This window comes from Azolla caroliniana, unplaced genomic scaffold (assembly GCF_043228905.1).
Source record: "Azolla caroliniana isolate FFs.n. ecotype wild unplaced genomic scaffold, voAzoCaro1.0.p SCAF_7, whole genome shotgun sequence".
NCBI lineage: Eukaryota > Viridiplantae > Streptophyta > Polypodiopsida > Salviniales > Salviniaceae > Azolla > Azolla caroliniana.
Genome location: NW_028230442.1, coordinates 10,894,912 through 10,908,628, shown reverse-complemented (window position 1 = coordinate 10,908,628; position 13,717 = coordinate 10,894,912). Strand labels below are relative to the sequence as shown.

Genomic DNA, 13,717 nt, shown 5'->3' with positions numbered 1-13,717 from the left:
ATGTAATTTGGGAACAAGGTGTCACTTAAATTGCTGAATAATAGTACAGTTTCTGTAATTTGGAAATGAGGTGTGTGAAACACATATCACGTTTAGTACTAATACTGTTCAAGTTCAATACTGTTGGTGTAATTAGTACAAGTTATGTAACTAGGTGTGTAGAACACATATCACGTTTAGTATTACTTGTGTGCAAAATACCAATCTACATTTGTTGGATTAGTACTTAGTAATTACTACATTGTTCATGATTAGTACTAGTTTTGTACTTTGTGAACTAAGTTTCTAGTACATTGCTCATGATTAGTAATAGTTTTGTAACTAAGTGAGTAGTACATTGCTCATGATTAGTACTAGTTTTGTAATTTGGGAACTGAGTAGTACTTTGTTCCCTATTAGTACTAGATTTGTACCTTATTTGTGTAAATTGGTAACTAAGTGAGTAGTATATTGTGCATGATTAGTACTATTTGTGTAATTTGGGAACTAAGTGAGCAGTACATTGTTCGGGATTAGTACTAGTTCAGTGATTTAGGAAATAAGTGAGTAGTACATTGTTCAAGATTAGTACTACTTATAAATTTGACAAAGTCAGTGGTGCATTTTTCGGGATTAGTACTTGTGCATGATTAGTACTACTTGTGTATATTGTGCATGATTAGTACTATTTGTGTAATTTGCGAACTAAGTGAGCAGTACATTGTTCCTTATAAGTACTAGTCCACTAATTTAGGAAACAAGTGAGTAGTACATTGTTCATGATTAGTACAGTGGTACATTGTTCGGGATTAGTACTCCTTGTGTAACATGGTAACTAAGTGAGTAGTATATTCTGCATGATTAGTACTACTTGTATATATTGTGCATGATTAGTACTACTTGTGTAAATTGGGAACTAAGTGAGCAGTACATTGTTCCTTATTAGTACTAGTTCAGTAAATTAGGAACTATGTGAGGAGTACATTGTGACCTACATTGTATATTTTAGATGATGGTACTAACGTTCAACGTTTTTTTGTTTCTTGCAATGAATGTCGTAGTGTCAAGCAACTCCACGCCAGGGAAGGTCATGGAACTACCAGCCCCTGTGCCTAAACCCTCAATATCTGCCGCACATTCCAAGGTTCAGGGACCATCATTACCAATAACCTATGATTTTTATGATGAGGATGAATGTATGAGAAGGGCCATTGGAGCAGTGGAACATATGCTTCTACAAACAAATTCCCCAAGCTCCGGTCAACAATTTGAAATAGAGCCCACTAAGAAGAGAAATGATGTGTCTTTAGAAATAGAGCCCAGTAAGAAGAGAAATGCTGCAAGAATGTTGTATGGAAACGGCAAGAAAAGGAAAGTTGAATGCAATGGTGAGTCATATAAGTTCTCACCTGTCAGGAGCGTTGTCAACCTAATCCATTGTCTAATACCATGTACTTGTGTTGCTAGCTGATGACGAAATGATATTTGGTGACGGAGATACGAGTTCAAAACCTGATCGTGAAGACGAATTTATCACACTCCCAGGTAAACGTCAAAAGCCAGACTTTGAAAACAATGATTTAGCTCATAACAACCCTATTATATTGTTGCTTTTGGTGCATTCTATAGATCATAGCAACACTGTTGAGCACCTAGATGTTGTGGAGAAGATGACCGAGCCCACCACTTGCAATGGGGTATCTACGGCTGTACAGTATGACCATGTAACATTAGGTAAAAATGTGGCCCAAAACCCTATGTTCATTGTTTGCAAACTTTTGAGTATGTGAGTTGATACTAATATTGTTTGGAATCCCATTAATTAGGTTTACAAGAGCAGCCTGAATCGGGAACTTCATGGAGCACAAGTGCAGAGTCAGATTCTGGGATTAACCTTTCCACGGAGGCAGATTCTGGAAGCACATCTTCCACACATGAGGATTGTGAGAAAAACGAAGCATTCATATGTGAAGAGCAGCTGGCATGTCCAAACAACAGTATGTCTAAAGAAGCCCATGAGGAGTGTGGAAAGAATATGGCAAGTACTGAAGAGAAGATTGAAGCCCATGAAGAGTCTGGAAAGAATATGGCAAGTACTGAAGAGAAGATTGAAGCCTATGAAGACTCTGGAAAGAATATGGCAAGTACTGAAGAGAAGATTGAAGCTCATGAAGAGTGTGGAAAGAATATGGCAAGTACTGAAGAGAAGACTGAAGCCCATGAAGAGTGTGGAAAGAATATGGCAAGTACTGAAGAGCAGACTGATTGTACTGATAATGTGTTAGTAGTGTCTACTGATAATGTGCTAGTACTGTCTAAAGATTCTGATGAGGAGTATGGAAAGAACATTGCTAGTAATGAAGAGGAGCTTGATTGTACTGAGAATGCCCAAATGGATCGTGGAAAGAACATCGCTTTCCCTGAAGATAAGCCTGATTGTACAGAATCACATGAGGAGCCTGATTGTACAGATAAGCCTGATTGTACACGTAGTCTTAAGAATGAGTTGACAGCCACCGTACAAGAGGAGTTGACCATGACTACTGCCATAGTCCACATACAGGAGTCTAATAAGAACGAGTGTACAGGCATCATTGATGATGATAGGGGAATAAAGATGAGTGATAATTTGACTATCGACAGCACCTTTGTGGATTTGTGTACAAGCATTGCAGTTGCAGAAAACACAGTTGCTCTCTCAAGCTTGCCACCAGTACAAGGTGCCCGCGCATCCACGCCTATCTCTGATGCCTCTGATGATGAAGTGCCACTTAGTCAGCTCATACCTAAAGGCTTTAAGATAAAGAAGAATGTAAAATCTGGCACCAACAACAAGCGCATTACAAGATCGGCCAAGTTACCCTCTAGTGCCTGATTTTCTTCCGATTGTACTTGAACTTTAGCTGTTAGTGATGTCTGAAATACCTCTATTTGGATACCAAAATACTGTTTCAATTGCCAATGTCAAAATTCCACTTCTGTATTTTGTAGAAACAATGGGAATATACTTTTTGATCTAAGTATTCCTCTTTTTACAACGTTTTGTTTCTTTTTTGAGATCATCTCCTGATGAGTTGCCAAGTCTTTGAGTCTGTTGTAGATAAAATGCTTGAAATTCTTCTTAGCTTGCTAGGAAAATTTAGGTTTTCAGGTGTTAATGATGATAAACAGAAAATATCGGGTGTTATTGAAGTATAGACTGTTTCATCAATCCCATTTGGAGGGTAACCAGAATTTGTGCAAATTGTTGAAGCAATGTGGGCCATATTTTGATGATATCATCCCAATGGATGAACTATCCACTAACAGTAGTAAGGAAACACTCCCCTTTTTGAGCTATCACAAATTATTGTTTCAGGAGTTGGATTATTTTGTTAAGGAATTTGAGGCTTCATTGCACATTTGCTTCTTGAAGAATGAACTTACAGTATAAAATCTTACAATATTAAAGTCATAATTTGAATTCAACTTACAGATTTATGTGCCTACAGAGGACACACCAACGGCAATGAATCTAGACTTTATCAAGAAGATATACAATATTTTTACTCATTTTACCATGGCTCTGCAAAACTTCTATGCTCAAATAACATCAGGAAACATGAGCAATATCGGCAATGAAGAAATCCAAGTCTTGTTGACAACAACTAATATATTATGAAAGATAAGTACAAGTGGTTGACAGGCATAAACACTTTAGAAGAAAGATGAAATATATCAATTCATTTGTCAATCATCAAAATTAATAGTGAACTCCAAGTATTGAGAGGGTACAATGTATTGAGAGGGTGACTTTCAAGCATTAAATAGAGAGACCTCCCCTAATATGTGCTCATGAACCTCTTGGGGGACCTTGTAGACAGTGTTGTATCCCTTAACCTTGTGCTTTGCTTGAGTCATATTGAATTTGATCGCAAGAATGGCATCAGCGTAGATTATTGCGATGGGTGCTTCTTTTAGTAATGCATATGTGTTCTTGCACTGCGGCAACTTTGCATAATAGTTTCCATACACGACAGACTCACCAACGTTGAAATTGTTGCCCCAGCCATCCCTCACCACTTCTTTCAATAATGTCTTTCCTTGCTTGCACACCACAATGTAGTAGTCTTCTAAATCTTCATTCTGAGGAGATTTGAGCACTGCAAAATGATCTCCAACTTCCAATAAAACTGCCAAGTCTTGATTTTGGTTGTAGTATACAATATCGTTTGAATGCACATCATCTTCAATATCATCTTGTCGTTCAGGCTCAAGCTTCTGCAACTTCCAGGGCTCCACGATTGATAGGTTGATGCATTTATCCCAAGCTTCATCTATACACATGGAACAAAAGCATGATAAACTACGTAGTAACAATTGTGTTGTGTCCTTGCGGCTAAACCCTAACACACAATGGGTGCTGCGTGTGCCTTTCACGGTTTTACAACCATATGATTTAGTTCTATCGACCTCATCAGCGCGAACTTCAACAAACAATCTGTTCTTACCATCATTTGACATCTTCCATGTTAGCCACTGCACAACATCATGTGCATTTTGTAGCTTAGCACCATTATTATCCAACTGCTCACTTGTAAGGGCACGTTTGATCACAGCCCCCGCGCCATCATGCTCTCCTTTTCCATGTCCAGACCCGAAGTAATTCCATTGCATACGAATGTTGAATAAGGAGAAATACCTGCTTTTGTAACTCAGGTTTCCAACAAAATTAGTACTATGTTGTCAATAGAGAGTACTACACTTCCATTAATACTGGCATCCATTTAATACTAACTTAGTATGGATATAACTTAGTACTAACTTAGTCTGGTTTATACTATGAGTACAAGATGAGTACTTTACATCCCCTTGTATAGTACAATGTGTCTATGGAGAACCCTTCACATGGATTAAAACATAATTAGTACAATTCTCTTAAGGACGGACAATACTATAAGTACAAGATGAGTACTTTACATCCTTTTGTAAACACAACATAGTACAGAAGCAACACACAACATAGTACAATGTGTCTATGGAGAACCCTTCACATTGATTAGTCGATACTTAGTACAATTCTTAGTACTAACTTAGTCTGGTTTATACTATGAGTACAAGATGAGTACTTAACATCCTCTTGTATAGTACAATGTGTCTATGGAGAACCCTTCACATGGATTAAAACATAATTAGTACAATTCTCTTAAGGACGGACAATACTATAAGTACAAGATGAGTACTTTACATCCTTTTGTAAACACAACATAGTACAGAACCAACACACAACATACTACAATGTGTCTATGGAGAACCCTTCACATTGATTAATCGATACTTAGTATGGATATAACTTAGTACTAACTTAGTATGGTTTATACTATGAGTAGAAGATGAGTACTTTACATCCTCTTGTATAGTACAATGTGTCTATGGAGAACCCTTCACATGGATTAAAACATACTTAGTACAATGCTCTTAAGGACGGACAATACTATGAGTACAAGATGAGTACTTTACATCCTCCTGTAAACACAACATAGTACAGATACAACACACAACATAGTACAATGTGTCTATGGCGAACCCTTCACATGGATTAAAACATACTTAGTACAATGCTCTTAAGGACGGACAATACTATGAGTACAAGATGAGTACTTTACATCCTCCTGTAAACACAACATAGTACAGATACAACACACAACATAGTACAATGTGTCTATGGAGAACCCTTCACATGGATTAAAACATACTTAGTACAATGCTCTTAAGGACGGACAATACTATGAGTACAAGATGAGTACTTTACATCCTCCTGTAAACACAACATAGTACAGATACAACACACAACATAGTACAATGTGTCTATGGAGAACCCTTCACATGGATTAAAACATAGTACAAACAAAATTAGTATGCATGCATCCATTCACAAGTGCAAGATTCGAATAGTTACAAACATAATTAGTATGCATCCATGTGAATAGTACTGTTTGTTAATAATTACAAACATAATTAGTATGCATGCACTAACACAAGAATTACTTCCTTACACATTGCATGGTAAGTACTAAACATATGGATTAAAAATTACCTGGCGATAAAGTAGAACGATCGTGCCGCCTTAAACTGCGAGGCAGCACCATCAGACCAAACCCAATGACGGTTAAAGGTTACCCCTAGAGAAAATAAATCTGCATGGTGAAGCTTAAAACAATGTTGAACAAATAGTGTATCATGCTTTTTATCATCTGAAATGTAAAATATTGATTTCTTATGTAACTCACCGTCTTGCCTCCAATAGCAAATATGCACAAGTATTGTACATTGATCATTGTACCAATGCATTGATTGAACCTCATTCTGAACTTTAAATGTATAGTTTTCTGCAAAGTCAATAACAGATACGATGACACCCGTTGGTAAGTTATTAATACATTCCTTGAATTGTGAATTTTGCCAATAACTCCGGAAGTTATGTGGAATGAACTCCCCAAGTTGTTTCTTAAATTCTGAGACAAGGGTAGCAGCACATGTCTCCTTATATACTTCCTTGATACGCTTAGTTACAACTCCCTTGCCAATATTTTCAGTCACATACTCTAAATATTTCCATTTCACGATATGACTGTTTCCCAAATCAAGCTCCTGCATACAAAATAATGGTAGCGGACAAACCTTACATGTTCTTAATAGACATGTACGACGATGCCACTCACATGATGGTTCTTTTTCACAAACACAAGACCTCCATAGCTCAGAAACAGATGCATAAGTCATGTTTCGTGCATTACACCTATTATCCTCCCCATTTGGTCTACATATCTCACAAGTGCAGACACATAATTCCCCGTGTATACCCTTACAATCAGTACGCATTGCATTCACGGCTAGCCTTAACATGTCCATCTTCACATGGTACACACAACAACATGTATTCCTCTCATTTAATTTTCTAACATAAAATGGTTTCAAACCTTGGAACTTGCGGAATCCAACAGTCAAGCTTGGATGTTGATCTTTAAAGTTCATGTACAATTCAGCCTACATCAACCAATATATATAGCAAACATTAATATACAGTTGGTCAAAACACAAAGTTATGGAATGTGAAATGATATAAAAAAATGGAATACCTCTGTCATCTCCAAGAAGTGTCTAGGGTGAATCTGGTACTTACCCTGACTTATTCGTTGTCTACACACGTCCTTCTTATTTGGTGAGACACGCGTATTTTTGGCCCAAAATGAATCCACTTTCTCAATAATCTCTTGAGATAAGGCATCACATCGTCGTCTACGTCCCAACCCCATCCACTTGAATTTGTTTGAGTGTATATTTTGGCGATGTTTCCTCAAGTTCCTTCTTTGAATACCCAGGGCTAAGGCAACTTTAGTATCACTATATTTTTTTCCTCTCGCACCGTTCACAACCATGTGTAGGGCTGCCCTCTTTGCAGCAAGTTTGTCTAAGCTCTCTACACCTTTCACTAAGTCTAGGGATGACTTCATAGACTCTACAATCTCTTCTGAAACACATTGGTCCCTAAATTTTATTCTCTCCATGTCTTCATTCAAACTTTGATGGTGTAACACTCTACAGATAATATCCCTACGATCCTCTTCACTAAATCTCTTTGTTATTTCTACCAAATAACGGACTATGTGAAGAACCACTCGTCTCTTAGTCCTTTCAGATATGCATGAGTTACTTGACAACTCACTCTCGTTAGGAACCCCCATTCGGTCACTAGATTTATCCGCAAAAATTAAGTGGCTTGCAAAAGTAGTTAATGTTATATAGACTCAACCAAGAAAACACAATCAAATGTTTTTAAATGTGGCCTGCAAAGTGAAAGATATTTCGTTTCAAACATTAGAATTACATATCAAATATGACAATTGTCAGTTCTAAAATTTTTGTACTGAAATATGAAGAAATGTAACATTTTAGTACTGAAAATAAAAAAAACGGATGGAAGGAACCTCGAATGGATGGAGGGGGCGTTGGATATGCCGCCTCGATTTGGTGGAAGGAACCTCCAATGGTGGACGGAGCGTTGGATATGCCGCCTCGATTTGGCGGAAGGAACCTCCAATGCCGCCTCGATTTGGTGGAAAAAGCCACAAATCACCACGACACCAACTTCAATGGATGGATGTAAGAAAGTCGTTGTCGAAGAAGTCACTATTGGCTGCTACCAACAGTCTCTGTACCTCGACCTAAACCCTAACAAAAACAGAAACCCTAAAAAAATCAGAAATCCTCAACTTAAACGCTCAAAACAGACATGGATGTCTGAGATTTAGATTGGAGGAAATCAGAAACTGAACATGGATCTGTGATGAAAAGCTCAGAGGGATAGAGGAAGAGGAGTATGAGGGGAACCGCCAAAACGACGTGAGGGGAAGCGCCAAAATCGACGTGAGGGGAAAATAGCCCCCAAAATGGAATGAACATCTCCTCACCTGTTCCCCCCACTCCTTCTACAATAAATGACACTTGTACTACAGTCACCCCACTCTCCAAAATCGATTTTCTTTTTCTCTGATTTTTTTTTTTTGAATTATTCATACTAACAGTACTAAAAGTACTGACAATTTTTGTGGCCAAAAACAGTACTTTTCTGGTACACCGTAGCGTGCTTCTACCCCTATCCTACTAGCGAATTAGCTATCCTAGTAGCTAATTAGCTACTGGCAACTAATTAGCTATCCTACTAGCTAATTAGCTATCATAGTAGCTAATTAGCTACTAACATAGTTGTGTAAAGTAGCTAATAAGCTATCCTAGTAGCTAATTAGCTACTGGCAGCTAATTAGCTGTCCTAGTAGCTAATAAGCTATCCTAGCTACTACATAGTTGAGAAAGTAGCTAATTAGCTATCCTAGCTACCACCATAGTTAGTAAAGTAGCTAATTAGCTATCCTAGCTACTACCATAGTTAGTAAAGTAGCTAATTAGCTATCCTAGCTACTACCATAGTTGAGTAAAGTAGCTAATTAGCTATCCTAGCTACTACCATAGTTGAGTAAAGTAGCTAATTAGCTATCCTAGCTACTACCATAGTTGAGTAAAGTAGCTAATTAGCTACCATAGTAGCTAATTAGCTATCCTAGCTACTACCATAGTTGTGTAAAGTAGCTAATAAGCTATCCTACTAGCTAATTAGCTATCCTAGTAGCTAATTAGCTATGGTACTAGCTAATTAGCTAGTACCATAGTTGTGTAAAAAAGCTAATTAGCTATCCTACTAGCTAATTAGCCACTGGCAACTAATTAGCTATCCTAGTAACTAATTAGCTACTGCCATAGTTGTGTAAAGTAGCTAGTAGCTAATTAGCTATCCTACTAGCTAATTAGCTAGTACCATAGTTGTGTAAAAAAGCTAATTAGCTATCCTACTAGCTAATTAGCTGCTGGCAACTAATTAGCTATCCTACTAGCGAATTAGCTATCCTAGTAGCTAATTAGCTATTGGCAACTAATTAGCTATCCTACTAGCTAATTAGCTATCATAGTAGCTAATTAGCTACTGACATAGTTGTGTAAAGTAGCTAATAAGCTATCCTAGTAGCTAATTAGCTACTGGCAGCTAATTAGCTGTCCTAGTAGCTAATAAGCTATCCTAGCTACTACATAGTTGAGAAAGTAGCTAATTAGCTTTCATTGTAGCTAATTAGCTATCCTAGCTACTACCATAGTTAGTAAAGTAGCTAATTAGCTATCCTAGCTACTACCATAGTTGAGTAAAGTAGCTAATTAGCTATCCTAGCTACTACCATAGTTGAGTAAAGTAGCTAATTAGCTATCGTAACTACTACCATAGTTGAGTAAAGTACCTAATTAGCTATCATACTAGCTAATTAGCTATCGTACTAGCTAATTAGCTATCGTACTAGCTAATTAGCTATCCTAGCTTCTACCATAGTTTAGTAAAGTAGCTAATTAGCTATCCTAAATAACTGTCATGTTATTGTAGAATCTTGTGGATTAAGGACGGCACATGATGTGTCTGGTGCTGATGATGCTGCAACATATGAGGATACTACTGCCAATGTGGCTGAAAGTAAGAGTCCTGCTATCACATCTCCTTCAGATCAGCTGCACCCTATTCTTTTGGAACAGTGTACTAAATTAGGCAACGATGTGAAATGCCATGAAATAGTGGAAACAACATGTAAAACTGAGGTTCACAACAACAATGTTTATGAACACTTGATGCAACATTTCTTCGAGTCTCAAGACCTTGATTCCACCCCACCAAGCCCAACTACTGAAAATGTCCAAACAGATCCCTCTGTACTTGAAAAGCTAGTTCAAGAAACGACTGATGTGCAATTAGCTGCTGAGGCGATGGGAAGGTTGTCGGAGGAGGACACACTTGCGCATTGGGTGAAAGAAGCAAGGCTAAATGGGGAACCAACCAGAAAAAGGCTGAAGAAGGGGCCACGATCGGGAACAAGACCAGTTACTCGGTCAAGGGGCCCAGACGTAGTGGGGCGAAATACTGTTTAGTTGGATATGATTGTTAGCTTAGGGATTTTGCTAGGGTTTTATGAAGTTTTACTATCCTGTTGGACAAGTAAAACCTCAGATTGGTTGTTGCTTGATCCACATTATGTAATGGAACTCTATGATGTTTTTCCAAGGTAATTTGAAGAGTGTTGTTCTATGACTGAAACTCTTTGATGTTCAGGATATTGTTTTGTGAGACTATTAGTTACTTTGTGAGTGTGAATATGTTGGTGTTTTCTGATGTTGCAGAGTCTAAAGGGTTTGATTCTATTGCTCGTAAGGCCAATGGCAGTGTGGATATTGTTGATGTTGCGGCATGTTTAAAGGGCCCCATCTTGAAAGTAGATGTAGCAACTGACACAAGTGATCTGGTCACACAAGTTGATCAAGCATGTAGCACGGATGACTTGGTGTTGCAGGTAGATGCAGCATGTAGCACGGATGACTTGGTGTTGCAGGTAGATGCAGCATGTGATACCAGTGGACTGATATCGAGCAGATTAGTAGCTACATGCACTGAGGTAATCCAAGGATTGATAACTAAGTCGACAAAACAAGAGCACCAGAATGTGAAGCTAGGCCCAACACAGTCGACTAGGGGTTTAAAGAGGAAAAGGACACCAGTTGTGTCAGCCGAACCTGAGCTGATTGAGATTGATCGTATCCTACCAGAAAATGGTGTAACAGCGGCTCAGTTTCAGGAATGGAAACCTAAACCACTAGAAGTCGAAAGAAGAGCCTTGATCTTGGAGCTTGATAAAGTCTTGATGAGTGTGAGATATATGCAGCCAAGGAGGGACGCAAATCAGTTTCTAGAGTGGGCTGTGGAATACTTTGATTTGTTTATTTGGAGTGAAAAACCAAAATCAGATGTGTGGAAGTGTTTGGCAAGATTCTTCCCAAAATGGCGAAGTCGTTTTAAAGGTCAATGGGCACGAGAAAATTGTGAGCAAATGGAAGCTGCAAGATTCAAGAGACTTTCTGATTTTTGGGCTACTTGGCCTGAATATAATGCCGACAATACATTGATTTTGGATACAGAACATTTCCGACACTACTTCAATATTCGGAGATGCTGTCTCATTCTACCCGAGGAAATGCCTGAACAGTACCTGGTGCAAATAGTGAGCTGCCAACTAGGTGCATGGTTGTGGACTCCATACCGAGCTCAATATGCGGATAATATATGTAGACTCGTTCCACTGACTAGCAAGAGCTTAGCTGTTTATAGGAGATTTGTAGACATTTCCAATGGTAATTTATAAATATGTAAAGAGATGGCATTATTCAATGAAGAATTTAATTACTTGTTCCCACTGTACTTATCTACTGTGTAATTTGAGGAATATGTTGCAGATTGTTGATTTCATGCTATTGATGATTATTTAGCTATTGACAGCTAATTAGCTGCATTTGTACAGCTAATTAGCTACTGATGACTATTTCGCTATAACTTATAACTTAAAACTTAACAAAAAAGACATGATTTTATTAAGAAAGAAGCACAGAAAGCAGACTGTATACAAGAAATTGATTCCAAACGAATTTATTTAACTGTTTTCGCGAAATACATGTTTGTTTTACAAGAGAACATGGTAAGTGCTACTTGTAGCTACAAATTCCATGGCATACTATTGTAAATACATTCACACACATTAGCACCAACAGTGTATAAACCGGAGCAGCTATTGTATTCTGACATTGGGACGTTGATGCACCTGACCAAATGAGAGTACATATACGCCGCTGGTTTGTCTTCTAACAGCCTGTACACATATTCGTAGTTATCTAGTTTTGCATAAAAAATGCCTTCGATGTAGAATGTCCCGGCAGATACAAAATTTCCCCATGCATCTACAATATTCTGCCTTGCACATTGTTTACTAACCGTGCACTTTAATATATAGAAATTAGCACCCTCTGAATTGCCTTCTTCAACATTTCTAGCGAAGTTATCCCCAACGTTCAGGACATCACTCAAAGTATCTCCAAGTCCCTCATATGTGAAGTCAGCATTCTGCCCTGTTTCTCCATCAACTGCTTCCTTATCATTCAGAGTGTGATACTCCCAATTCTGAATGTATGCTTTGTTTAGACAATATCTCCAATTTCCCTGCACACAATGGAAGCAAAAACAAGTCAATTCTCTAACCGCAATACAATGACCATCCAACCTGGAATAACCGCGAACAGCATGCAGAGATCGCAATTCGGGAATTCCTTGGCACTCCCAGGTCTTCTCCCTATTTACTTCATCTATCTTCACTTCCCAAAATTCACGTTTGATATCTCGGACTTGCGAGGAATAAACACCTGTGGCACTCGTTGACATATTTGTTCTTAAAAATTCAACTACATGTGATGCACAATTCATGTGCACACCATCTGTCTTTAGTTGTTCATGGGTAAGTGCCCGCTTTATAACAGCCCCTGCACCATCATGTTCACCTTTACCATGGCCAGACCCAAAAAAATTCCATCTCATCTCCAAACCTGTTATAGCAGGATACCTACCCACAAAATAAAATGGACGTCGAGCCTTGAATTGTGACGCAGCTCCGTCAGACCAGACCCAATGTTGAGTAAGCTCCAAACGTTGAGCTAATAACCACTGCCAATGTAACTTAAAACAGTGTTGGACGAACAAGGTATCATGCTTCTTATCATCGGAAATAAAGAAATGAATTACTTTTTTAACATCACCTGAAACTCGAAAATATGTTATGTGCACAAAAATGGTTACCTGAACTGAACACCAATGCATAGATTGAATTTCATTCTGCTGCTTGAACGTATAATTCTCTGCGAAATCTACTACTGAGACTACTACATCATTTGGGAAATCAGATATGCAAGTCTTAAACTGATGGGCCTACCATGAATAAATGAAGTTGTGTTTAATGAACTTTCCTAGAGATACTACAAACAGAGACACCAAATCCCTTGGTTTAAGCATCTTCCGAACTAGATCCTTTCTTTTACACACCTTTCCTTCGAAATTGGTGTTCACTGACTCAAATAACTTCGCAGAGATCAATATTTCACTACTCAATTCATTTGGACACCACCTAAATCTAGTAGGGCCACAATCTTGACATAAACCCATGACACATTTATGAATATGGAAGATAGCGTCAGTTTCTCTCGGACACAATATTGAATCTAATAAATAACTCATGGAAGAGATAACGTGCTCAAATGATTTACACTCCTCTTGCGGGCTTGATCGACAGATTGG

General features: G+C 38.2%; 2 protein-coding genes across 2 annotated transcripts; one reads left to right on the top strand and one right to left on the bottom strand.

Moving 5' to 3' along the window:
* The first annotated feature begins 1,171 nt into the window (after window positions 1–1,171).
* Window positions 1,172–3,412, top strand: LOC147861958 (uncharacterized). The gene is made up of 6 exons (XM_087323042.1): window positions 1,172–1,367; window positions 1,447–1,524; window positions 1,609–1,713; window positions 1,806–2,600; window positions 3,080–3,171; window positions 3,338–3,412. Exons 1-6 carry the CDS (start codon window positions 1,178–1,180, stop codon window positions 3,410–3,412), a joined length of 1,335 nt encoding a protein of 444 aa, XP_087179168.1. The 5' UTR covers window positions 1,172–1,177.
* Window positions 3,413–3,448: 36 nt separating this feature from the next.
* Window positions 3,449–7,854, bottom strand: LOC147861957 (uncharacterized). The gene is made up of 3 exons (XM_087323041.1): window positions 7,098–7,854; window positions 6,056–7,005; window positions 3,449–3,464 (listed from the first exon to the last, which is right to left on the bottom strand). Exons 1-3 carry the CDS (start codon window positions 7,701–7,703, stop codon window positions 3,449–3,451), a joined length of 1,572 nt encoding a protein of 523 aa, XP_087179167.1. The 5' UTR covers window positions 7,704–7,854.
* Window positions 7,855–13,717: the final 5,863 nt, after the last annotated feature.

Excerpts from the sequence above, each read along its gene's own strand:
- LOC147861958 (XM_087323042.1), top strand. The coding sequence starts at position 1,178 with ATGAGAAGGGCCATTGGAGCAGTGGAACATATGCTTCTACAAACAAAT. Across the intron at positions 1,525-1,608 it reads CGAATTTATCACACTCCCAG|ATCATAGCAACACTGTTGAG; the intron begins GTAAACGTCAAA and ends TGCATTCTATAG. Across the intron at positions 1,714-1,805 it reads GTATGACCATGTAACATTAG|GTTTACAAGAGCAGCCTGAA; the intron begins GTAAAAATGTGG and ends CCCATTAATTAG.
- LOC147861957 (XM_087323041.1), bottom strand. The coding sequence starts at position 7,703 with ATGGGGGTTCCTAACGAGAGTGAGTTGTCAAGTAACTCATGCATATCT. Across the intron at positions 7,006-7,097 it reads ACTTCTTGGAGATGACAGAG|GCTGAATTGTACATGAACTT; the intron begins GTATTCCATTTT and ends TGGTTGATGTAG.